This window comes from Balaenoptera physalus, assembly GCF_965194825.1.
Source record: "Balaenoptera physalus genome assembly, chromosome: 11".
NCBI classification, from domain to species: domain Eukaryota; kingdom Metazoa; phylum Chordata; class Mammalia; order Artiodactyla; family Balaenopteridae; genus Balaenoptera; species Balaenoptera physalus.
Genome location: NC_138896.1, coordinates 5,436,795 through 5,464,378, shown reverse-complemented (window position 1 = coordinate 5,464,378; position 27,584 = coordinate 5,436,795). Strand labels below are relative to the sequence as shown.

Genomic DNA, 27,584 nt, shown 5'->3' with positions numbered 1-27,584 from the left:
TGCTCCAAGAGGAGACCACTCTCTCTCTAGGCCTTGAAGTTGCGCCTGCTTTTCCACTTCTCACACTTTTCTCATGCTTTTCTCTCCTCCAGGGGCACTCTCTGCCCACTCTCTTTACCAACTGAAATTCTCCAAAGTCCAATTCAACACCACTTCCTTTATAATAAAGTCTTACTAGTGCCGCCACTGCAGATGTTATCTTGTCCCCTTACGAAGCCTCAGAGTCATGGGCACCGCTCCTGTGCAGTATCCGTTTGTATTATAGTATTCATGTACTTATCTTCCTCTAAAGAGCATCTGCTCCCTTCCAGAAGTCTTTGTATTTTCACCTCTGAATCTCCCCGACATCTAACACACAGCAGATGCTCAGGAAATATTGGCTGAATGAATGAATGAATACATGGACTTGAGGTACTTTCATCCTGTAAGTACAGGGCTGTCCAGTCTCATACACAAGTACATGGTCTAAACGCACAGGATGCCAGAGGGTAGAGGGAGGAGCCCCTGATTCTCATGCCACCTCGGCCACGGTGGACTCCGGGATTTGGGGCAAGTCTTAATTTGTCTCTAAAGTGGAAAAGTGAGGTTTCTGTCCTCCTAAGGACCCCCTTCCACTCTAAAATTAAATGTAAATATGCCTGTTTAACCTCACACTGAGAAACAGGCTTCTTTTAAAAGGTAGTTTAAAGCAAACTTTAAAGTAGGTATCAAATAGTGATCACACACATTTCGCTTTGGAAATCATGAGTTCTGGAGAAATGTAAGCATTACCATTTTATGCACATATTTCTGAGGCTTAGTGACTGTATTTGGCTTGTAATCCTACAAATTCCACGCTTTGATCGGCGGAAGATCTAACTGGGGGACTTTGTCACTTGGCCACCAAATTTCACTACAGATTTGTAATTTCTTTTAACTACAAGAATAAGACTAGCGTAATTCTGCCATCGTTGAAAACAATATAGTATCTTATACAAGAAAAACCCAAAGTTTAAATTTTCAAAAGTAAACATCTTAAATTATCAAAGTATGTAACATGTACCAAACTTTAAAATATTAAGAAAAGCAGCGGAAGGTAAATAAAGTCGTTGCAGATTCCATGCAGGGTAAAACAAAGACACAAAAGACAGGTGGGGGAAGGAGGGATAATCAGAGTGAGAAGTATCAGGTTCTAAACAGTGACAAGTGTTACTAAATAAAGGACAGACAAAGGCAAGAGGCTGTAAAGTCACTTTCAAAGGAAAAATAAGATTTGGGCTCTGTACACACTCAAATTAGCTTATTTAGGGGAGGGCTAAATACACACATTGATCATTAAAAAAATCACCAGTCTGATTCAGCCAATAACGTGGGAGTTTTAGAAATAAAGGAGTTTAGATTCAACCAGTCGCTTTCATACTGGTTTTTTAGGGGTTTTTTTTTTTTTTTTTTTTTTTTGGTTTTGTTGCTTTAAAAACAAAACACCTCTATGTAGAAAAACTTTCGGTCAGAAAAGTGCTTTTAAAATCCTCATCATCATTCACTTAGCAGAGGGCAGTCGAGTCAGAGATGCCATGTGCGTGCCAGGGCCAAACAAATCCTCCCGCACAAGACGCTAAAAACCCCAGGAAAACAGGTGCGGTGCTGGCCCCGACCCTCTCCAGTCAGTCGCCCTTATTTTAAAGTGCAGACCTCAGCGTTTGCGGGCTACTGTGTATTGTGCTAACGCTTCGCTTCTAAGGGCTAGCAGCACCAGCGCAGGCCCGGACAGGCCTGGGGAAACTCCAGTACCTGGATCCGGAAAGAACGCCGGCCACATGCTGACTCAAGCCCCCAGCCCGCCGCCCCGCGGCCCTGGCAGCTCGACAGCAACGCGCAGAAAAACAACCTCCCTCCAAGTTAGGTAACTTTTCACTTGAGTCTCTTTCCCCTTCCCGGGGAGATGTTAAAACTTGACAGGTTTATCAACAGCCTTTAGGTTGGAAAAACCGAACACAAGAAATGATGCTTTACTAGGAGAAAACATCGAGCCTCGCCCAAATTTAACGTTCGGTGAAGAATCCTTATAAACCGGGTATCTTTATGCAGTTCATTAACCAAGATATTAATTACAAATTTACTTCTACAAGAAGCCAAGGGAGTGAAATACTCCATTAACAGCCATGTTTATTGTCAACTTAAAACATAGGGACGCTAAGATAACAGAAGCATATTAAAAAAAAAAAGGAACCAAAGAAACAAAAAACCACTTGGTTCATAAATGCAGGAAAGAAGCAACCTTGCAAATTCTGATTTGGATTTAAATGTGTGGATTCAAAAGCATGTGCTTTCCAAATACTGCAAGATTGGGAGGGAAACGTAAAGTTTCGGATTTAAATGGTTGGCCAACTTTTCAAACAAACTTAAAAACCAAAGTGTAAACGAGCAAAAATTTCTCCCCAGTCTCCCTAATGGTTTGGCATATTTTTTCCTGGAAACCCCCAGGTGCATTCTGTTCATTAAAGAAAGAGCTCCAAGTTTGAGACAATTCTTTGCTAGCTCAAAAAGAGAAAATAAATTTTCAAGGTGCTCCGGGAAGATAAAGAAATGAATAAATCGAAGCAGAAAGCAGGTTGCAACTCGAGTAGTCCGTCCCGGCCTCCAAAACTGCTGGCAAAACAAAAACCCCCTGGAGTGTATTCAATTTGCTCCTCCCCAGCCTAAGGCCACAAGGCTAGGTCGACAAAGTTCTGGAACTCAGGCCTCTTCCTCCGAAGCCCTACAAGGGAAGGACTTGCAGGGGGCGGGAAAGGGGGGGTGAGAGCCGCAAAATTCTCACGGCTCACGTGGGAGAGTCCGGCTCCGGGGACCGGGTAATGTACGTACATTATCTTCCTCCACCCGCACCCGACTGACCTCCCCCTTCCCAAGCTGAGTTTCCCGGATGACTCGGAGAGGCAGACCCGGGCCTCTTCCCAGGGCGCCTCCCTGGGGCAGCCGGATCAGGGCGGCCCCAGCATCGCGGGCCGGCTGGGGTGGTACGCGGAGCCTCCCCTCCACGGGCCCCTGCCCGCGCTATCCCGCTCAGAGCGCAAGACCCTGCGCCCGCGCTCCGCCACCGAGACACTGAGGCCGTTCCTCAGGGGCTTTTTAAAAACCGGGAAACAAAGGGCGCAGGCGCGGGGCCACAGGTGTGCTCGCTGGCGGGGGCTGCCGCGCGGCTGATTCGGGCTGCGGGGACAGGCGGCCGGCCCCGCCGGGAAGCTTGGTTTGGGTAGCAGGCGAGGCCGAGGCGGGGCCTTCTCGACCCGCGACCCCGAGCTGCCGGGACGCGCAGCCTCTACACAAAAGCCCCCGGGTGACCGAGCAGCCCAGGCGCCGCTGCGGACGTGGTCTCGGGGTGACCACGAGCTTGCGATGAGCCACTAGCCACAGCCGAGAGCCGAGTCCGCCGTGGCCACCCGACAGGCCGGAGCCCCCGCTCCTCTCGCTGTTTTACTTTTGGTTACAGTTCGAGAGGTTGAGTTTAGTGGTCGCAGCCACGCCCGCCTGACCTCCCACCTGCGGCCCGGGACAAAGGCGATGCCTCGCTGGGGACAGTCCCGGGTACAGCCGGGACCCCCGCCGTCCGCCGCGCCCTGCCTGCACCCTCGCTGGCTGGCCTCGGGCCCCGGCACGCGGGAAGGGAGAAGGGGTGCCCGAGTCCCCGCCGGCGGGGAAGGAACCACTCCTCTGCGGGCTGGCGCACATGCCCACCCGGTCTGCGCGGCGCGCCGGGACACTCGGTCTTGCTCCAGCGCGAATAGGAAATGCGTGCATGACCTCGGACAAAGAGACTGTCCCCTTTCTGGACATGAGCTTCCTCGTCGGTCAGAGGTCGACGGTCCCTCCCGGTCCCACGGCGCTAGGGGAATGTAGAGACCCCGCCGCACCGGCCCACCGGCCCACGCACACCGCGCGCTCCGGGTCGGCCCGGTACCCACCAGTAGCCGTCCGAGTTCTGGTCGGTGACCGTGCCGCGCCGAGAGTAGTACCTCCTGATGGTGCCCCCGCCGCCGCTGCTGCCGCCGCCGCCCCCGCCGCCGGTCATCTCGCAGCGCAGGTCGGGGCCGGAGTCGGCGCGGGTCATACGGCCCAGCGTGTTGATCCGCGGGATGGAGCCTCCGTTGCAGCTCATGTTGGCGGGCACTCGGAGCGCCGCTCAGCGCCGAGCCGGACGCGAGGGCTGGCCGGCTCGGAAAGGGCGAGGGGCTCCCAGGAGAGGCCCAAACCGGGGACTGGGCTGGGGGCGCAGAAGGATTGCGAGGACGCGCCTCTCCACCGGGGCCGTTCCGGACACTGCGAGCGCGGCACGGCGGGCGGGCGGGCGTCGGGCGCCGGGAACAGCGACGGGCCGGGAGTGGAAGCGGGAGCGAGGGCTGCGGCTCTCAGGGCGGCGAGGGCGCAGAGGAGCAGGGCCGTGGCTGGGTGGTGGTGTTGGTCGGCGGGAGCTCGAGTCTCCTCCCCGCTGGCACCCGACGCTGCCGAAGCCACACCTGGCCGGTTTCTTCCCAGGGAGGGGTGCGGCCGCCGCGCCTCCCCGCCCCATCGGGTGTCACCGACGCGCACCGGCCGCCCCTCCCCACCTGCACCACCGGCCCGCGGCTCCGCCCTCCGCGCCGGGGCCTGAGTAACACGCGAGGGGCGGAGGCCCGGGACCCGCGCGCCCGCAGCGCGCGGCCGGCCGAAGAGTGGACCGCAGGGGCGTGCGCTCCGCGCGTCGCTGCAGGAGCGGGGAAAGCAGGGCCCCCTTTTTTGAGGATTTCTACGGCCCCCGGGCGGAAATAGGCTAAAAAATGAGTCATTCGATTGGACAGTTACTTACTAAACTTTTACTTCTGCGTATCCCTGAAAACGGTGCCAGCCAAGCTCTGGCTAGAAACAGTTGAGGAGAGAATGCTTAGGTGAGGAGGGTTTGTTCGGAGACTTTTTTTCGAATTTTCTTTTATTCCGGTAATTCAGAAAATTGCCTCAGAAGTCTGTTTTCCGACGTGTAAAACGATTTTTACCCAGAACCACCGCTTTCTGGAGAAGTCTTCACTGGAAATAACTAATCTCTTTAGCATGAAGACAAAGAGGAATCCACTGCAGTCAGTTTCCACAGGGTAACAGGAAACTGTAAATTGCAGTGTCTTTTATTTTGCCTGGTGATGGTCAGTCATTTTAAACGAGAAATGGCAAAAACTTCGACCCCAGACCGCTTCCAAATATTATTTAAAAACCTTGGGACCACTCCTCTCTTGTGTGCCCCTGAGCACCTTCTCCCCGGACCCATCCCTTTTGAAGCAGCTTTTCCCACAAGTCAGTGGTGGTGGCCTTCCTGGGACTTCAGTCTACCTGAGAGCAGCAGAGAACCCTGAGCAGAGATCATCTACTGGGTACAGCTGAGTAACTCAGAGCCAGAACATTCCAGCCACCTGATCTAGGGCCCCTCCCAATTAGTGGCTGCGTGCGAACAACACCGCAGCCTCTGTGACTCGGGTTTAGATCCAGAACCAGTCACAACATCCATAAAAAGCTGTTTTTATGATTTGGAGAAACTGTTCAATTACTCTTTAATAAACACCATTTAAAGATCTTTATAATAAACATTTGTCATCTCCCTAAACAATGACAGTTAACTCACCTTCTTATACAGTATACTTCTGAAATGTTTATAAACTGAAAAGAACAAAAATCAAACTATAATTGCATGTTGTAAAGGGAGTGGAGGGAGTTCTCTAAAAGGTCCCAGATCATAGCACCCCAAGTTACACCTCAAATTTTAGGCAGAAATCTTTGACAAAATGTCCTTTTTCTCCACAATGGTCCACAGAGTTGACCAGCCTAAATCCAAGGAGTCAAAGATACCATGAGATGAAAGTTTACCACTGTTAGCACTCAATAATTCCCATCATTTTCTCAGTTTTCTCTTCTAGTAAAGGCAAATGTGATAAAGTGTTCAAATGATTTCACAAACACTGATGTATAGACAAGAATGGTGTTTCTTCTGAAATTGAATCAATGGCTGGAAGTCAGCATCAGCACAAATGGCCCAGATATTCATGGGTCGGCGGAGGGGAAGCCTTTTGGGGTGTCAGTCCAAAATATGCAAAATACTTCTATGCACCTCATTTATTCAGCAAGTAGTTATAACCTCCTATACAGAAGGACCAATGCTAGGCTTTGGACTATACGCAGAATGTCCTTGAAAACATTATAGTAAAACTTCAAGTTTAAAAATTCAGGGATTCCTTCAGTCCAATAATGTGTAAATAGGAGGTCATACAATTGCACAGTAGAATTCTCCTTAAACACAGCACACACCTATGAGCCACCTCCCAGTGGTGGCGAAAGCTGTACTCAGCCAAGGGGTCCCTCTGAGAGCTCCCACTGGGTAGTCAGGTCTCCAGCTACACACAGACCTAAACATCACCCAGACTCGCAGAGCTGTACCTTTCTCTAAGGAAGATAGGAGGATGAAATAAAAGATCGACATGACAGATGGAATCCAGACATACATGCATTCGTTGTCTAAATTGTCTCCCAAGAGGCCCCCCAGTGAAGGCTGGGGATCAGAAGACCATCCTCTGATATGCTGCAATTTACTTGGGAAGAGCTCCATCTCCTCAGGTGCTAGATGGAAATAATACTTGTCCTGCCAACTTTCCAGACCTACAGTGAGGATCAAGTGAGATAAAATATGTGAACATTCTTGGAAACATATAAAGCAATGGCACCACTCATTAAACCAAAAGCTCTTTGCTGGATGTGAAATTTTTAGCTCTAGTGCTTCTGTCTTTACCCCACATATGGCTCAGTATAACTCCCCCTTGGAGACATTTAACATTCACTCAAGCAGTTATTAAGCATCTACTGTGTCACACAGCAGGCTCACTGCTGGTCACTCTCTGTAGGATATCTGTAGGAAAACAAATAATTGCAATATAATGTTAGGTGTGCTGTTATAAAGGTAGGTCTTCAGAGTTGTGGGGCACAGCAGAGGGGTTGAAAAGTAGCTTTTTTCTTACAACTAGGTTTCTACAGTTTAGAGTCCAACGTCTGGCAAAGTCCTTGCTAGCTGACCTAAGGTCAGCTATTTTTTCCCTGCCACTTGTAGATGCCTGCCCTTGTACTTTTAGAGACACATCACTGACAAGTCACTTTCTCTCTGGCTGAACTTAAAAATGACCTTGCAGTGAGGAAAGAGGCATCAGTTGTATCCTGAACATATTTTTTAAATGAAACAGAGCACCTTGATTTCAGTGAGATTAAGAAGAACCATTTACTTGCTCAAAATCCTATGGGAACTCTCTCCTATCTCTTTGTTGGTAAATGATAATGCTTTACCATAGAAAAGATTTACAGCCTGTGAGCTAAAATACCTGTTCTGCCTGCCAGGGAAGCAGTATTTTTTTTTCTTTTATTTATTTATTTATTTTTTTGGCCTCACCATGCAGCTTGCGGGATCTTAGTTCCCCGACCAGGGATCGAACCCAGGCCCCAGCAGTGAAAGCGCCGAGTTCTAACCACTGGACTGCCAGGGAATTCCCAGGGAAGTAGTATTTTAACAAATCAGAACTACAGACACTAGGACTGGAATTGTAAAAATAAATAAATATATATATTTTTTACTTTCTTATTTTTCCATTTGTATGAATAAATTAGAATCTTCCAGAAATCATAAAATCTGTGTTTATTTTTTATAAAATAAATTATTATAAAAATAAGATTGATCTCTCCTAAAGTTGTTGAAACTATTCAAAGCTTTGAATGAAGAAAGCAGTTTCATAAACCACAGAAATTCCATTTCAGAAATGGGAAAGTGTTTGTGAAATATATACATTAGCCCAGAACTCTCTTTATTTTCCTTGGTTCAAGTGTCCTTCAGGGACAGAAGAATTTCTTTGTTTGTAGTAGTTTTTCATTTTAGCCAGAGAAGGGTGATTAACTTTTCAGAAATTGAATAGCTGATAGAAACATCTCAAATACATTTTCTGTTTCTGTACTGATGAGTTGTCCCATTGTTTTTGCACAGATAATATCCAATAAATCATGCTATCCTGTGTGGGATTTTTTTTTCTTTTTTTTAATAAATTTATTTATTTTATTTATTTATTTTTGGCTGTGTTGGGTCTTTGCTGCTGCGCACGGGCTTTCTCTAGTTGCGGCGAGCAGGGGCTACTCTTCGTTGCAGTGCGCAGTCTTATTGCGGTGGCTTCTCATTGCAGAGCACGCGCAGGCTCTAGGAGCGCGGGCTTCAGTAGTTGCGGCACGCGGGCTCAGTTGTTGTGGCTCGCGGGCTCTAGAGCACAGGCTCAGTAGTTGTGGCGCACGAGCTTAGTTGCTCCGCGGCATGTGGGATCTTCCCGGACCAGGGCTCGAACGTGTGCATTGGCAGGTGGATTCTTAACCCCTGCACCACCAGGGAAGTCCATCTTTTGTGTTTTGAGTATGTTTTTTGACTACATTTAATTGGATAGCATAGATACTGGAGATTCATCTATACTTTCCTGCCAGATCTTCTTTTTCATTAAGAGCCCAAGTTTGCAAGATAGGGAGGCTGGAAGTTAAGGGCGTGGATGATGGCATGCACAGGTATGGGCTACACAGAAGACACCTACACCGTTAGCCAAGTGACTTCTAACCCACCAAGCTAAACAATAACTCACCTTAATTTTGTTGGGCAAGCACACAGTCACTGAATAGAATACAGGAGCCAAATAAGCTAAGCTTTAAAATATACTCTCAAAGGAATTTTTTAAGCTTATGCTTGTGAGGGACTCTCATTGTGAGTAGACTGTCCTTCTACCATGTTGGGATTGGAACACGTACTCAAATTTCTACAAAGTCAGTTACACATTACTGCTGGTAAACCCTGTTATTAGCCAATACCACATGGATGTATATTGTGCTAATAGCTCCATGAAGAAAATTATGAATCGCTATTCAGCCTTTACCGAAAGAATTCAAAATTTATATTCCATAAAGAATTTCAGAAACGAAAGCTGCCTTCAAGAACTTTTATACAAATTGTTTTCAAAACATTGAGAGTCTTGGAACTCCTTCTACCAATGAAACCCAGTAGCTAAAACAGATCATGGGGGGCAGACTGGTTGTGCCCTGCTGGGAGCCCCGTCCCCACCCACTGCACCTGGGCTCTGGAGCATTTCCCCGACGGAAGAGCCGTATAAACCAAAAGCCACATTTTAATAAAAGAAAACAGCGAGTCCCAGAAAGGTTAAGAAACTTCCCTGAGCTACTTAATATCTAAAATGTCAGAATTCTGTTTCCAGCCTCATGCCCTTTCCACTATGTCAGAATTCCTGTCCAATCAGGCATGAAAGAATATCTTTCTGACCAATGATTGGAATTAATTTGAAACCAAGAAACTATCTGATCAATTGTTATTTTCCTACACTAGACACATAGGATGTCTGGAAACACAGTGACTATAAAGTAATCAGCATGCTTTGCAGAAGGTACATCAAAAAAAAACTACTCTTATTATTTTTAACCATATTTCTATAGGTGAGGTGATTGTCTTTCTTGGCATCCTCAAATCACAGGGCATGTTTTTGTTTTGGTTTGGTTGTTTGTTTTGTTCTGTTTTTAATATAACCTCCATCATTTAGAAAAAAGTGAAACTAGAGATTCATATACAAACAACATAAAGTCAGAATAGAAATGAAGCCATAAATGATCTGACATCTAACTTCGGGTAGAGTGTAGTGCAAACCAAATGTCACCTAGTGTCTGAAGTGACCATCCTTCAAAACTGTAGACATTCACAGGCAATAACAAGTTCCATACAAATACTCTTCTATACAAATGGAAGAGTAAGGTAGAAGTAAGATTGCCATTTTATCATCATGAAAGATTTATTAGATTTATTGCACATACATTGTTTCCCTGATGCAGAGAGAAGTGTCCACATAAGGGAGTTTAAAGAATAAGTTCCTGTCTTCAGTTATGTTGACATCTAAAGCAGGAGACAAAATATGAAACATAAATCAACTTGCAGTATTACAAAAACACAAAAAGTGAGCATCTAAATAGAGCAGGAGCTAGGAGAGAAAAAATGACAAAACCATCCTCAGCTTCAACTGACTCTCCTCATCTAAGGTTGCAATAGTTTAATTTTGTCAGAGACTTGGTAAGATTACAGATCAACAGGAAGAAACTCTATTCAAACTCCTCACTGTACACAGAGAAAACAGGCCATGAGAATTTGCATTTCTTGTCCAGGTGTCAGCCTGTGAGGGCAAACCTAGATTAGAGCTGAAAGTTTGCTAGCAAATCAAGTAGGAGACTTGCTTAGAAGGATGAGTCTAAAGTTGGGGTTCCCCCCCCACCGATTATAAAAGTATGTATGTTTGCTGTAGGATACTCAGAAAAGGTAGAAGGGAATGTAAGAAACAGGTAAGAAAATTTCATCTATAAGGTACCATCCAAACAAGAGCACTAACACTAAGCATTTTTTGTAGATTTCCTTCCAGTTTTTTTTTTTTCAATGAATTTTTCACCTAACTGATGTCAGATTCTCTATACAGATCTGTATCCAGCGTCTTAATTTAGCATTATGTCATGAGTATTTTCCAACCCCATTTAAAATGTCTTGTTAGCTTTGCTTTAAAAAATGCATACTATTTTGTTGTTTTGTTTTGTTTGTTTTTTTGGGGGGGGTTGTTTGTTTTTTTAAAAAGGCTTTGTAAAAGTGGCAAGGGGCAGATGCTGGAGGTTTCCATGCAAGCGATCCACCCCTCTTCTAGAATTTTCACATTAATGGCAAACAGCAGCCCCCTGTGGATGGGAAACAAGTGCGCGAGGGCGAGGCAGGGCTGGAGGGGGGAGCAATCCTTCATGGAAGGCAGCTACGACCATCACCAAACGGTGTTTAGGAAAACAGTCCTGCCCCAAAGGGTGCAGGCAAGTCCTTGTAGGGCCTTCCCAGCGATCCTTCCTTAGCCCTAGCTTCCCTTTAGCAAGAGTTGGGTTCAAGAAAAAGTCATGCAAAATCAAGAGGAGAGTATAGAGGATTGTTTCTTCTGCCGTAAATCAATGCCCTTGACAACAAATCTAACTTGATTTGATTTGTGCGTTTTCTTTTTTTTTAATTAATTAATTTATTTATTTATTTATTTTTGGCTGTGTTGGGTCTTCGTTTCTGTGTGAGGGCTTTCTCTAGTTGCGGCGAGCGGGGGCCACTATTCATCGCGGTGCGCGGGCCTCTCACTGTCGCGGCCTCTCTTGTTGCAGAGCACAAGCTCCAGACGCGCAGGCTCAGTAGTTGTGGCTCACGGGCCTAGTTGCTCCGCGGCATGTGGGATCCTCCCAGACCAGGGCTCGAACCCGTTCCCTGCATTGGCAGGCAGACTCTCAACCACTGCGCCACCAGGGAAGCCCCCTGTGCGTTTTCTTTTTTAATGATTTGCAAAATTTAAACTGAAACATTTAAACCTTGCTGCCATCAGCCAGAAACGTTTCACACTCAGAAAAAGTTACAGCAGAGTTCCGAAGCAGTTTCAGCAAACCCTGAAGCTGTTCTGTCTTGCGGAGGTGGGTGTGGAGAGCTACACGTCATTCTCGTTAAACCTGCTTGACGGCCCCTGGGAGTTGTAACTGCTTAGCAGTTTGGCTCCAGGCAGAATCTAGGAAAGCATCTGAGTCTTTTCCCACCCAGGCACTCAGAAGAGACGTCAGCTATCATCTCTAAACAAGCTTTTACTTTTCTTTACTGAATAAGGAAAAAAAAAATTTAAGGATTTAAAACTGGAATTACTGTGTTCTTAAAACAAAAATCAGTATTCCTATTTAATGTATCCCTGAGAAAAAAATGTAATACACAAAAGGAGGGTTTTTAAACCTCTTTTTTAACTACAGAAGGACTTGTCTTATAAGAGGGACTTAATATTAAATACATCTTACCATAAAAGGGGAAATCGACAGTAACACAATAATAGTAAGGGACTTTAACACCCCACTTTCACCAGTGGATAGATCAACCAAAATGAAAATAAATAAGGAACACAAGCTTTAAATGACACATTAAACAAGATGGACTTAATTGATATTTATAGGACATTCCATCCAAAAACAACAGAATACACTTTCTTCTCAAGTGCTCATGGAACATTCTCCAGGATAGATCATATCTTGGGTCACAAATCAAGCCTTGGTAAACTTAAGAAAATTGAAATTGTATTGAGTATCTTTTCCAACCCCAATGCTATGAGACTAGGTATCAATTACAGGAAAAAAACTGTAAAAAATACAAACACATGGAGGCTAAACAATACACTACTAAATAACCAAGAGATCACTGAAGAAATCAAAGCGGAAATCAAAAAATACCTAGAAACAAATGACAATGAAAATACGATGACCCAAAACCTGTGGCATGCAGCAAAAGCAGTTCTAAGAAGGAAGTTTATAGCAATATAATCCTACCTCAAGAAACAAGAAAAATCTCAAATAAACAACCCAACCTTAAACCTAAAGCAATTAGAGAAAGAACAAAAAAAACCCAAAGTTAGTAGAAGGAAAGAAATCATAAAGATCAGACCAGAAATAAATGAAAAAGAAATGAAGGAAACAGTAGCAAAGATCAATAAAACTAAAAGCTCGTTCTTTGAGAAGATAAACAAAATTGATAAACCGTTAGCCAGACTCATCATGAAAAAAAGGGAAAAGACTCAAATCAATAGAATTAGAAATGAAAAAGGAGAAGTAACAACTGACACTGCAGAAATACAAAGGATCATGAGAGATTACTACAAGCAACTATATGCCAATAAAATGGACAACCTGGAAGAAATGGACAAATTCTTAGAAAAGCACAACCTTCCGAGACTGAACCAGGAAGAAATAGAAAATATAAACAGACCAATCACAAGCACTGAAATTGAAACTGTGATTAAAAATATTCCAACAAACAAAAGCCCAAGACCAGATGGCTTCACAGGCAAATTCTATCAAACATTTAGAGAAGAGCTAACACCTATCCTTCTCAAACTCTTCCAAAATATAGCAGAGGGAGGAACACTCCCAAACACATTTACGAGGCCACCATCACCCTGATACCAAAACCAGACAAAGATGTCACAAAGAAAGAAAACTACAGGCCAATATCACTGATAAACATAGATGCAAAAATCCTCAACAAAATACTAGCAAACAGAATCCAGCAGCACATTAAAAGGATCATACACCATGACCAAGTGGGGTTTATCCCAGGAATGCAAGGATGCTTCAATATATGCAAATCAATCAATGTGATAAACCATATTAACAAACTGAAGGATAAAAACCGTATGATCATCTCAATAGATGCAGAAAAAACTTCTGACAAAATTCAACACCCATTTATGATAAAAAACTCTCCAGAAGGTAGGCATAGAGGGAACTTACCTCAACATAATAAAGTCCATATATGACAAACCCACTGCCAACATCGTTCTCAATGGTGAAAAACTGAAACCATTTCCTCTAAGATCAGGATCAAGACAAGGTTGCCCACTCTCACCACTATTATTCAACATAGTTTTGGCAGTCTTAGCCACAGCAATCAGAGAAGAAAAATAAATTAAAGGAATCCAAATCAGAAAAGAAGAAGTAAAATTGTCACTGTTTGCAGATGACATGATACTATACATAGAGAATCCTAAGGATGCTACCAGAAAACTACTAGAGCTAATCAATGAATTTGGTAAAGTAGCAGGATACAAAATTAATAAACAGAAATCTCTTGCATTCCTATACACTAATGATGAAAAATCTGAAAGAGAAATTAAGGAAACACTCCCATTTACCATTACAACAAAAAGAATAAAATACCTAGGAATAACCCTACCTAAGGAGACAAAAGACCTGTATGCAGAAAACTATAAGACACTGATGAAAGAAATTAAAGATGATACCAACAGATGGAGAGATATACCATGTTCTTGGATTGGAAGAATCAACATTGTGAAAATGACTATACTACCCAAAGCAATCTACAGATTCAATGCGATCCCTATCAAACTACCAATGGAATTTTTCACAGAACTAGAACAAAAAATTTCACAATTTGTATGGAAACACAAAAGACCCCGAATAGCCAAAGCAATCTTGAGAAAGAAAAACGGAGCTGGAGGAATCAGGCTCCCTGCCTTCAGACTATACTACAAAGCTACAGTAATCAAGACAATGTGGTAGTGGCACAAAAACAGAAATATAGATCAATGGAACAGGATAGAAAGCCCAGAGATAAACCCACACACATATGGTCACCTTATCTTTGATAAAGGAGGGAAGAATATACAATGGAGAAAAGACAGCCTCTTCAATAAGTGGTGCTGGGAAAACTGGACAGCTACATGTAAAACAATGAAATTAGAACACTCCCTAACACCATACATAAAAATAAACTCAAAATGGATTAAAGACCTAAATGTAAGGCCAGACACTATCAAACTCTTAGAGGAAGACATAGGCAGAACATGCTATGACATAAATCACAGCAAGATCCTTTTTGACCCAGCTCCTAGAGAAATGGAAATAAAAACAAAAATAAATAAATGGGACCTAATGAAACTTAAAAGCTTTTGCACAGCCAAGGAAACCATAGACAAGACGAAAAGACAACCCTCAGAATGGGAGAAAGTATTTGCAAATGAAGCAACTGACAAAGGATTAATCTCCAAAATATACAACCAACTCATGCAGCTCAATATCAAAAAAAACAAACACCCCAATACAAAAACGGGCAGAAGACCTAAACAGACATTTCTCCAGAGAAGATATACAAATTGCCAACAAACACATGAAAGGATGCTCAACATCACTAATCATTAGAGAAATGCAAATCAAAAGTACAATGAGGTATCACCTCACACCAGTCAGAATGGCCATCATCAAAAAATCTAGAAACAATAAATGCTGGAGAGGGTGTGGAGAAAAGGGAACCCTCTTGCACTGTTGGTGGGAATGTAAATTGATACAGCCACTATGGAGAACAGTATGGAGGTTCCTTAAAAAACTAAAAATAGAACTACCATATGACCCAGCAATCCCACTACTGGGCATATACCCTGAGAAAGCCATAATTCAAAAAGAGTCATGTACCCCAATGTTCATTGCAGCACTATTTACAATAGCCAGGACATGGAAGCAACCTAAGTGTCCACTGACAGATGAATGGATAAAGAAGATGTGGCACATATATACAGTGGAATATTACTCAGCCATAAAAAGAAACAAAATTGACTTAATTGTAGTGAGGTGGATGGACCTAGAGTCTGTCATACAGAGTGAAGAAAGTCAGAAAGAGAAAAACAAATACCGTATGCTAACACATGTATATGGAATCTAAAAAAAAAAAAAATGGTTCTGAAGAACCTAGGGGCAGGACAGGAATAAAGACGCAGACATAGAGAATGGACTTGAGGACACGGGGAGGGGGAAGTGTAACCTGGGATGAAGTGAGAGAGTGGCATGGACATATATACACTATCAAATGTAAAACACATAGCTAGTGGGAAGCAGCCGCATAGCACAGGGAGATCAGCTCCGTGCTTTGTGACCACCTAGAGGGGTGGGATAGGGAATGTGGGAGGGAGACACAAGAGGGAGGGGATATGGGGATATATGTATATGTATAGCTGACTCACTTTGTTATACAGCAGAAACTAACACAACATTGTAAAGCAATTATACTCCAATAAAGATGTTAAAATAAATAAATAAATAAATAAATAAGACAAAAAAATACATCTTGATCTCAGAGTTATCATTAAAGGTAAATGTTAAAAAAAAATGGGTGTGTAAATCTAAAATTTTTAAACATTTAAAGAAAATGGGTGTGTTTATATAGACAGAAGGCAAAATATAAAGTTAAAAAAAGGTAATTTTTAAGCCATATATATATATATATATATATATATATATATATATATATATAGTGTGGTCAGTTTTTTTATATTAGAAATTATGTGTTATAAGAGATGTACAATCTTGGGGCTTCCCTGGTGGCGCAGTGGTTGAGAGTCTGCCTGCCAATGAAGGGGACACGGGTTCGAGCCCTGGTCTGGGAAGATCCCACATGCCGCGGAGCAACTAGGCCCGTGAGCCACAATTACTGAGCCTGTGCATCTGGAGCCTGTGCTCTGCAACAAGAGAGGCCGCGACAGTGAGAGGCCCACGCACCGTGATGAAGAGTGTCCCCCGCTCGCCGCAACTAGAGAAAGCCCTTGCGCAGAAACGAAGACCCAACACACCCAAAAATAAATTAATTAATTAATTAATTTTTAAAAAAAGTGTTGGTGTGAGAAACAAAGGTGTAATAGACATGGATTTTGTAAACTGTCAAGGTCTCTACATATGTTTGGCATTTGTTAAAAAAAAAAAAAAAAAAGACTAACAAATCTCTCCCCCTACCCACCCTCAGCCCCTCGGAACTTGTATTGTACTATATGTCTCTATAAATGTGACTATTCTAGGTACCATATATAAGTGGAATCACACAGTATTTGTTATTTTGTATTTGGCTTGTTTCACTGAGCATAATGTCTTTAAGGTTCATCCATGTTGTAGCATGTGACAGAATTTCATTCTTTTTTTTAAGGCTGAATAATATTCCACAGTATATCTGCTACACATTTTGTTTATCCACTCATCAGCTGATGGACATCTGGGTTGCTTCCACCTTTTGGACATGGTGAATAATGCTGCTGTGTTGTTTTTTTTTAAGTAGTAAAATTATTATAGACTTTTCCTTTAGAACTTCCACTCCTCCCAGAGTTAATAACTGTCTTTCTTCTTTTTTTTTTTTTTTTGCTTTTGCTTAGTTGTTGGTAATTATCATTAATTTATTCCCAAACTCATCCTGAGTTGAGTAAATATCTTCTCAACACAAACATTCGTATCAGGTATTCTATTAATTTCATCTGCTTGAAGAAATCCCTCCTGGTGGGGGGATGAGGGTAGGTGAAATGGGTGAAGGGGGTCACAGGATATAATCTTCTAGTTATAAAATAAATAAGTCATGGGGGTGGAATGCACAGCTTAGTGACTATAGTTAGTAATCCTGTACTGTATATTTGAAAGTTGCTAACAAAAACAGACATAATAGATCAATGGAACAGAATAGACAGCCCAGAAGTAAACCCATACATTTACAGTCAACTAATCTTCGACAAAGCAGGCAAGAATATATGATGGAGAAAAGACAGTCTCTTCAGCAAGTGGTATTGGAAAAGCTGGACAGCCTGCTATAAATCAGTGAAGTTAGAACACAAGCTCATACCATCACAAAAATAAACTCAAAGTGGTTTAAAGACTTAAATATAAGACATGACACCATAAAACTCCTAGAAGAGTTTCTAGGAGGCAAAACATTCTCTGTCATAAATCATAGCAATATTTTCTTAGATCAGTCTCCCAAGGCAAAAGAAATAAAAGCAAAAATAAACAAATGGGACCCACTCAAACTTAAAAGCTTTTGCACAGCAAAGGAAACCACAAAAAGACAACCTACAGAATGGGAGAAATATTTCCAAATGATGTGACTGACAAGGGGTTAATTTCCAAAGTACACAAACAGCTTATACAACTCAATATCAAAAAACCCAAGCAACCCATTCAAAAAATGGGCAGAAGACATACAGATGGCCAACAGGCACATGAAAAGATGCTAAGCATCACTAGATATTAGAGAAATGCAAATCAAAACTACAACGAGGTATCACCTCATACCAGTCAGAACGGCCAAAAATTTACAAACAATAAACGCTGCTGGAGAGGGTGTGGAGAAAAGGGAGCCCTCCTGCACTGTTGGTGGGAATGTAAATTGGTGCAACCACTATGGAAAACAGTATGGCGGTTCCTTAAAAAACTAAAAATAGAGTTATCTTATTATCCAGCAATCCCACTCCTGGGCATATATCCAGAAAAGAAAAACATATAATTCGAAAAGAGACATGCACGCGCCCCGGTGTTTAGCAGCACTATTTAAAATAGCCAAGACATAGAAGCAAACTAAATGTCCATCAACAGATGAGTGGATAAAGAAGATGTGGTACATATATACAACGGAATATTGCTCAGCCATAAAAAAGAATGAAATACTGCCATTTGCAGCAACTTGGATGGACCTAGAGATTATCATACTGATTAAAGTAAGTCAGAGAAAGATAAATATCATATGATATCACTTATATGTGGAATCTAAAAAATAATACAGGGACTTCCCTGGTGGCGCAGTGGTTGAGAATCTGCCTGCCAATGCAGGGGACACGGGTTCGAGCCCTGGTCTGGGAAGATCCCACATGCCACGGAGCAACTGGGCCCATGAGCCACAATTACTGAGCCTGCGCGTCTGGAGCCTGTGCTCCACAACAAGAGAGGCCGCGATGGTGAGAGGCCCGCGCACCGTGATGAAGAGTGGTCCCCACTTGCCACAACTAGAGAAAGCCCTCACACAGAAACGAAGACCCAACACAGTCATAAATAAATAAATAAATAAATAAATAAATAAATAAAAGAACGCGAATTTCTTAAAAAAATAATAATAATACAGGGACTTCCCTGGTGGCGCAGTGGTTAAGAATCTGCCTACCAATGCAGCAGACACGGGTTCGATCCCTGGTCTAAGAAGATCCCACATGCCGCGGAGCAACTAAGCCCGTGCGCCACAACTACTGAGCCCACACTCTAGAGCCTGCGAGCCACAACTACTGAGACCATGTGCTTAGAGCCTGTGCTCCGCAACAAGAGAAGCCACTGCAATAAGAAGCCTGTGCACCGCAACAAAGAGTAGCCCCCGCTCGTCGCAACTAGAGAAAGCCTGCGGGTAGCAAAGAAGACCCAGCGCAGCCAAAAATAAATAAATAAATAAAATAATTAATTAAAAAGAGAGAATTTTAAAAATAAAAAAAATACAAATGAATTTATTTACAAAACTGAAACAGACTCACAGACATAGAAAAAAACTTATGGTTACCAAAGGGGGGGGGGGAATAAATTAGGAGTATGGGATTAACAGATACATACTACTATATATAAAATAGATAACAACAGGATTTACTATATAGCACAGGGAACTATATTCATTATCTTATAATAACCTATAATGAAAAAGAATCTGAAAAACACACACATATATATATAAAACTGAATCATATTGCTCTACACCTGAAACTAACACAATATTGTAAATCAACTATACTTCAATTAGAATAAAAAGGTGCTAAAAGTAAATCAAAATTCTTCATCACACAAAAAAAATTGTTAACTAGACACAACAACCTATTGTGATCATTTCACAGTATATACAAATATTGAATCATTATGTTGTATGCCTGAAACTAATATAATGTTATATGTCAATTTTACCTCACAAAAATATTAATTTTTTAAAAAAAGATATTGCAGCCTCAAAAAGAAAGAAAGAAAGAAAGAAAGAAAGAAAGAAAGAAAGAAGAAAGAAAGAAAGAAAGAAAGAAAGATAGAAAGAAAGAAAGAAAGAAAGAAAGAAAGAAAGAAAGAAAGAAAGAAAGAAAGAAAGAAAGAAAGAAAGAGAAAGAGACAGAGCGGGAAGGAGGAAGGAAGGAAGGAAGAAAGGGGGAAAGGGAGAAAGAAATCCTCCCTAGAATCTTCTGACTTGCTCTAATCTGAGCCCATTGCTCTCCAGACCTGCTTCTCCACTGTTGATGTGGAATTTCCCTCCATCTTCCCACTAAGGGTTCCCATTGCCTGTTGAGTGTTGGTTGGACATTGTCTTCTGTTTGTGGAGTTGCCATTGAGAGGTCAAAAGCCACTCTGGTTCTTTGTACATTTTATGAAACCTTCAGTAATCAGGATGTTCTATCATTTTTAGAACATAAAACTTGTTGGGGAGAGGGTTCAACCTAAACACCCTTCTTGCTTGGTCCCCAGTGCAGGAGAAAACAAGTATATTAGGGGTGGGAGAGAGTTCCTGTGGTAAATCAGCAGTCAGTAAACATGGCGGTTATGGGAAGAAGAGGAAAGTGGGTTTTTTTTTTTAATTTAATAAATATGGTAAATGAATGAATGAATTTCCCTTAAGAATAGGAGAAAGGAAGTCCCCTTTCTTCCCTCCCTCCCTTTCTTCCCTCCCTCTTTTCTTTCTTCCTTCCTTCCTTCCTTTCTTTCTCTCTCTCTCTCCCTTTCTTTCTTTCTTTCTTTCTTTTTTCTTTCTTTTTCTTTCTCTCTCTCTCTCTCCCTCCCTCCCTCCCTCTCCCTCTCTCTCTCTCCCTCTCCCTCTCTCTCTCTCTCTCTCTCTCTCTTTCATCTGTATCCCTTTCCAGAAATGGTTCCTTCATCTGGAAGAATAATTTCCCTCACAGAGAGTCAGACCTCTTTCCTGAAAATGAAACACACGCAGGCAGCCTGCTCTGGCTGCACCTCCCACGCTCCACCTGCTTCCTCCTAGTCAAGTGAAAGTGGAGTGACAAGGGGAGGTCCCCCAGGCCAGCCCAGGGGACAGAAGAGGAGTGAAGAGAATCACTCTCCACCCCTGTGCCCTTGGGCGAACCTTATATTGTCACTCTTCTTTGTGACATGGCCATGAGCTCGCAGGAAATCATTTGAAGCAAAAAACTGACAACTTATTGCACAGCTCAAAAAGGCTATTCATTGTAAAGCAGTTATACTCCAATAAAGATGTAAAAAAGAAAGAAAAGGCTATTCAATATGCTTTTCATACACCTACCGAATACTTCCTTGAAGAAGCCTAGAGATCCTTCTGACATGAGACTTTAAACCTCACAGCAATGCACAGATGTCGGTGGTGACTCTCACTCTTGCAGTAGAGCTAAAAGGACAGGGGCAACCGAAATGTCAGTCAGCTGTTACTCCCAGGAAGAGAAGCCCCCCACCATGACGGACTGCAATGCATTGTTGTTAATTAACTGGCAAAGAGATTGGGTTTAGTTTAAAAAGTGATAATGATTTGGATTCATGACAATCTAACCAATCCAGAGTTTGTCCTGATTTATTCTAGAGAAACATGCACAATACTATTATCTTTATCCCAAAATGCATTTAGAGTTCTTATTATGTACATGGCATAATTAAAAGCAGTAATATTTTATTTTGCGAAATTAGGTGTTTCTTGAACTCTGAAGGTGAACTCTATAAATACTCTATTTGGGCTTCCAAGTCTCCCCGGGTGTGAAGAACAGACCTCCCCCTTAGAAAATTCAGCCTCTAACACAATGCCTGGCACATAAAAGTGCTCAGGAAATAAATTAATGAATGAGTTAATAAACAGGAGGCCTGTGGCTTCAGCAAACAAATGTATAAACACAGGCACCCTCATTCAAGGAAAATTCAGGCTCGACCCTCAGGCTGATCATCAAAAAGCCACACAGGCTAATAGTTGGTTTTACTATCGTTTTCCCCTTCCAGGTCTGGATTTCTTAGTCTTTACATCAAAAGCACAAGTAAAAAAGGAATCCTCCAAGGCTGTACATCCCTTTTATGTGATAAATAGTAAAATCAATTCAGGACTTCTCTGGTGGTGCAGTGGTTAAGAATCCGCCTGCCAATGCAGGGGACACGGGTTCGATCCCTGGTCGGGGAAGATCCCACATGCCGCGGAGCAACTCAGCCCGTGCACCACAACTACTGAGCCTGTGCTCTAGAGCCTGCGAGCCACAACTACTGAGCCCACATGCCACAACTACTGAAGCCCACGCGCCTAGAGCCCGTGCTCCACAACGAGAGAAGCCACTGCAATGAGAAGCCCACGCACCGCAACGAACTAGAGAAAGCCCACGCGCAGCAACAAAGACCCAATGCAGCCAAAAATAAATAAATAAATTTATTTTTAAAAAGTGGGGATACGCTTACTGCAGAGCCCAAACCGATCGGCCAGATAAAAGTCTAGGCTCTGCAGGTCATACGGTCATCTAGCCTGTACTTTCCTAAATGTTTTCTTCTCTGGTATCATTAAAGGCCTTATTCACCTGCTGGTAAACAATGAATACAGATCAGTGGTCATTAATCAAGGTCTTGGGTCACTTAGTAGGATGGCTCAGTGGGTGGTTTCTATCGGGCCGAGCACCTGATCGGTCATCAGGGTGACCAGGTCGAGCACAGCTGCATTCCAACCACGTTCTGTCTCCGAAGGAAATGCCCCTCTCGTTCTCCACCCGCACTTACGGCTGAAGAAAGTAAAAAACGTGGGAACACAGGGGCCACATCCGTGCCTATTAGGCCTTCAGAGTTGGCTGCTGCCCTCCCCCGCCCCATGAGGCCTGCCATCCAGCACCCCTCCTTCACTGGCATCAGGGTCAGGACTGTACGAGCCATTAGCTCCCAGAGCCTTCACTGCCAGCATCCGCCCTTTACCTTGTTTTCTCCAATCCCAAGAACTGGCGGAAGGGACAAGTAATTCCCATTTATGGAAAAAAAAAAACCTCTAAAAGGCTTTTTATTATTTTTCATACTCCCAAGTAAAAGTCTTTGCAGCACTGCATGCAAAAGCAGTGAGATTTTCAAGTTAAATGTATCTGCATTCCACGAGAGTACCCCCAGCTCACAGAGACAGTTCCACCTCTATCCCTAGTAAGTGTCTGATTCTGCACAAGATTTCATAAATAAAAAGGAGTTCTGGTGCTTTTACAAAGTTTGACAACAGGAGTCCCAGCAGCTCGGGAGTGGCAAGAGTGGCAATGTCCAGCCACTCAGCTCTGCGAAGGCGCTCGCTGTGCTGTCCCCACACCCAGGTGCGCCCCACCACAGCCTCTGCCAAGATGCCCAGGAGAGACAGCAGGTCAGCTCAAAAGGCAGTAGAGCTGGCCCTCTGTATCCGTGGTTCCACATCCGCAGATTAAACCAATCGCAGATCAAAAATAAAATTATTTTTTTAATTCAAGAAAGTTCCCCAGAACAAAACTTGAATTTGCCATCCAGCAACTATTTACAAAGCATTTGCTTTGTATTTACAGCTATTTACATAACATTTACATTGTATTAGGTATTAAAAGTCATCTAGAAGTTAAAAAAAAAAAGTCATCTAGAAATGATTTAAAGTACACAGGGGTGGGGGGGATATGCGTAGGTTATATGCAAATACTACACCGCTTTACATAAGGGACTTGAGCATCTGTGGGTTTTGGCATCTCCAGGGGTCCTGGAATGAATCTCCCTGATACCGAGCCCAAGGAGAGATCCACCAAATGTCATCCAAATCTGATCCTGCAAACGGTGATGTGAAAAAAAAAAAATCATGCAGACAAAAGGAAAAGGGGATGCAAAAGGAAAACAAGCCAAAGTGACCAACCAAGAAATGAAAGAAGACGCACCTGCAGAAATAGAGCTGCTAAGGAAAGGCCAGCCTCTGTTTTGCAGGGGAGAAAGAAGCCAAATCCGATCAACATAAAGGGAGTCTCACCAGCTGTCCTGGTGTTCCCCTTCTTGTACAATCCAGAGGAATTGTTCTATCAATTATTTTGTAAATGCAAGATTTTAATTGTTCTAGAAATACACTATTTTTTAAAAATTTTATTTATTTATTTATTTATGGCTGTGTTGGGTCTTGGTTTCTGTGCGAGGGCTTTCTCTAGTTGCGGCGAGCGGGGGCCACTCTTCATCGCGGTGCGCAGGCCTCTCACTATCGTGGCCTCTCTTGTTGCGGAGCACAGGCTCCAGACGCGCAGGCTCAGTAATTGTGGCTCACGGGCCCAGTTGCTCCGCGGCATGTGGGATCTTCCCAGACCAGGGCTCGAACCCGTGTCCCCTGCATTGGCAGGCAGACTCTCAACCACTGAGCCACCAGGGAAGCCCCTAGAAACACACTTTTAAGAAGTAGGATACCCACTCTATGCCTTAAAATTTTTTTTATAAGTATAAATACATTTTTTAAGAAGTGAGTTCATCGGCTGGTTGGTTGTTTTCAGTACCACCAAAAATTAATGAAATATCAATTTAAAGGAGGCTTTGATCATAGGCTGGAGCTGGGGGGAGAGTGTGTTGGCAGATTTTAATGTAACAAGAAGCATAGCCAAATGGCAATTTGAAGTCATAATCATGCATTTAACTTGTAAACATTTTTTATGACTTACTTTATCTCCCTGTTGTCTTTTGGTAGAATTATTTATAAAACTGTTTCCTGATCCTTGCTCTTCCTAATAGAATTGGGCGTTCTCTGTGACAACTTTGTTCTCAGTAGCCCAGCTTTTCCTAATAACTCTGTTAAAGTGCTGTGAAAAATTGGAAAACTTTGAGCATGTAGTGTATATGATATTAAATGATGACCTAGTAGAATTTTAGTTAACAAGTTATCAATGTTTTAAAATCATGGTCTATATTTTTCCAGCTGTATTGAGATATAACTGAGGGATAACACTGTGTGAGTTTAAGGTGTACAATGTGGTGATTTGATACATGCGTATGTATCAAAATGATTATCACAGTAGGGTTAGTTAACACCTCTATCACCTCGTATAATTGTGTGTGTGTGTGTGTGTGTGTGTGTGTGTGTGTGGTAAGAACATTGAAGATCTAGTCTCTTAACAACTTTCAAGTATATAATACAGTATTGTTAACTATAGTCACTATGCTGTACATTACATCCCCAGAACTTATTCATCTTATAACTGGGAGTTTGTACTCTTTGACTAACATCTCCCCATTACCCCCACTCCTTAGCCCCTGGTAATCACCTCTCTGCTCTGTTTCTATAAGTCTGTTTTTTTAAGATTCCACAGATAAGTGAGATGATACAATATTTGGATGTCTGACTTTTTGCACTTAGCAGAATGCCCTCAAAGTCCTTGCAGAACCTCTTTTTAAGAACAATTTGTCTCCAAATTTTAAGCTGGAAAGTCACTAGAATAACTGTTTGGAAAAAAATTATATAGCTTTTAAATTCTTCAATACTTGCATTAAGAACTATATAGAAATTGATCATCATGCGTATATACTGATCACCAAATGAAAACCAGTAAAACATCAATTAAAGAGGAAAGAAAGTCTGAAAACACAAGGCCTGGTAGAAATCATAGGTAGAGAGCTAGGGGCTCCCGACCCAGAGAGGTTCTGAAACTTGTCTGACATCAGAGAGCAAGACATGAGTCATGCCTTCAGAGTCCTTCATGCCCAGCCCAGGGTTGTGTCCATTACCCCACGTGGCCTCCTTGAGGTAACTCATCATCGTACAGTCATGCATGGCTTGCAAAGCCAAAGAGCCAAAAATGAGTTCAAATCTAGATTTTCTCATTCGCTAGATTGCCGATGGCAATGATTCCCAACCCAAACTGTGTATCAGGTCATCTGAAGGAGCTATGAAAAAAAAAATACAGTTTCTCGGACTCCTTTTCCAGAGAGTCTGACTCATTTGTTCTCAGGTGGGGCTCAGGCATTTTAATTTTTAAAGAAACATCCTCAGGTGCAGCTAATTAGATGAAAATCAGTGCTCCATGGCTCTGGTTCTCCACCCTGGGCACCCACTGGAGTCGGGGGAGCTTTAAAAGCTACATGCCTGAGTCCCATCTCCAGAGAGGCTGATTCACCTAGCCTGAGGCTCAGCCTCAGCACGAAAGCAGGTGACTCCATCGTGTAGCCAGGGACGAGAACCAGGGCTCATGGGCTCCTTGAACCATTGAAGCTCTAGTCTAAGTTATCTCCCAAGGAAGCTTTAGGGACCTGATCATTGCCATTCCTAAAATTCCAGAGCTGTCAACGTGCAATAAAGGCTTGCTGATAGACTTGTCTAAGGAGGCTCGATGTTAACGGACAGGTGAGAAGGAAACGGCAAGCTTAAGAAATAACGAGCATTTAGTATGAAAAGGTCCCGAGGGTAGATTAGGCAGTCAGTCAAGCAAATATTACGACGTTATTTTACAAACGCACAGGTGGCACTTTTGGGGGCAATAGAGGCTACTCTCCAAAGCCTGGCATCTCCTTATTTCCGAGGATATTTCGAGAGTGGAAATGAGCAAATTCTAGCTACCTTAACTAATTCCTATCACAGACAGAATCACTCTTAAGCGAGTCTAATGGAGTCCAATCCTGCCACAAGGCTCTGGAGAACAGGATAATTCATTTGCCAGATGCTGTGCCCCGTAGGTGAGCAACAAAGGATGTTATAATGAAGGATATGACCCACCAATGGGAATTCATACCATAGAAGAACTATTTTCCTGAATGACTAAGAAAACTGATTTCCCCATTCAACGTTATTTAGCAAGAATGATAAGTGAACAAGTAGGCTAGCAAAGCTGTCTAGGCTGCATAATCCACATCTGGAATAAACATGGTGGGGAAGAAATTTATCAGCCTATTAACAGGACCTATCTTGGCATGGAGAGACTATGGTGATTTTTATTGTCTCCTTTATATTTTTCTATCTTTCCTAAATGTTTTATCAAGTACAAGTATTACTGGTTTTTTTTAGTATTTATTTATTTATTTTTGGCTGCATCAGTTCTTAGTTGCAGCATGCGCGATCTTCGTTGCAGCATGCAGGATCTTTCGTTGTGGCTTGTGGGCTTCTCTCTAGTTGCGGCACGGTGGCTCTCTAGTTGTGGCGCATGGGCTTAGTTGCCCCGTGGCATGTGGGATCTTAGTTGCCTGACCAGGGATTGAATCCGCGTCCCCTGCATTGGAAGGTGGATTCTCAACCACTGCACCACCAGGGAAGTCCCCTATAGTAGGTTTTTATACATTTGTTGAACAAGTGAATTTCCTCTCAAAGAAGAACGGTAGCACTTTATAACGATAACATATGTTTATTTACATGGAGCCATTTTCAAAGCATGTGAGACTTGCAGCTCCAAATGGGATCCCCAGAACGGCAGAACTGACATCTCCTGGGAATTTCTTAGAAATTCAGTATCTTAGCCTCCTGCTTCCTCCCTCTGTTCCCTCCTCCTATACACACACCACTGAATCAGTTTTAATAAAATCCCCAGGCAACTCTCATGCCGTCCAACTTTGAGAAGAATTGGTCTAGAGCATCGTCCCTCAACCTTGGCTGCACTTTGGAATCAATGGGGACTCCAAAATACAGATGCCTGGGTTCCAGCCCCCAAGAGTCTGATTTAATCAGTCTGAGAACCAGGATCCTTAAAAATGCCCCCAGTGTGCAGCCAGGGATAAGAACCATTTGCTCGGCATCCTTGCTTGAGAGCTCCAAAACTCCTGCAGTATTTTGTAAGCCAGTGTCTCCCCTACACAGTGATTTCTCTCCTCTTTACTACTCAACCTTCCCTTATCGTATTACTTTTCCTCTTCCAAAAAATACCTCCTAGTCTCCTTTGTCAATAAATGTTTATTGAGCATCTAGAATTTGCATAAACACAAAACCTGTTCTTAAACTTCCTTTGGCAGTAAATTATCTAAACGCTCTTTCTTGGGCTCGTTCTTCATGAATCTTCTTTTCTTTTTTTTTAAAATAAATTTATTTATTTATTTATTTATTTATTGGCTGCATTGGATCTTCATTGCTGTGCAGGGGCTTTCTCTAGTTGCGGCGAGCGGGGGCTACTCCTTGTTGCGGTGCGCGGGCTTCTCACTGCGGTGGCTTCTCCTTGTTGTGGAGCACAAGCTCTAGGCACGTGGGCTCAGTGGTTGTGGCTCACGGGCTCTAGAGCGCAGAC

At 42.9% G+C, this 27,584-nt stretch overlaps 1 protein-coding gene and 1 long non-coding RNA gene across 8 annotated transcripts in view; both read right to left on the bottom strand.

Annotated features, from left to right (window-relative positions):
- DSP (desmoplakin) overlaps positions 1–4,584 on the bottom strand; it is a 42,502-nt gene extending 37,918 nt beyond the window's left edge. Inside the window, exon 1 of one of the 6 annotated variants that reach the window (XM_082413241.1) lies at positions 3,942–4,584. In XM_082413241.1, the coding sequence (XP_082269367.1) occupies positions 3,942–4,135 (194 nt within the window). In that variant the 5' untranslated portion in view covers positions 4,136–4,584. The remainder of the gene's footprint in view (positions 1–3,941) is intronic. The other 5 variants (XM_082413239.1, XM_082413242.1, XM_082413237.1 and 2 more) reach the window with 5 other exon arrangements.
- Positions 4,585–6,435: 1,851 nt separating this feature from the next.
- The window catches only part of LOC309637990, a 54,999-nt gene continuing 33,850 nt past the window's right edge, over positions 6,436–27,584 (bottom strand). For both annotated transcript variants that reach the window (XR_014250925.1, XR_014250926.1), the window contains 2 exons: positions 20,690–20,791; positions 6,436–9,958 (listed from right to left, as the gene is read on the bottom strand). This is a non-coding gene — a long non-coding RNA (uncharacterized lncRNA). The remainder of the gene's footprint in view (positions 9,959–20,689; positions 20,792–27,584) is intronic.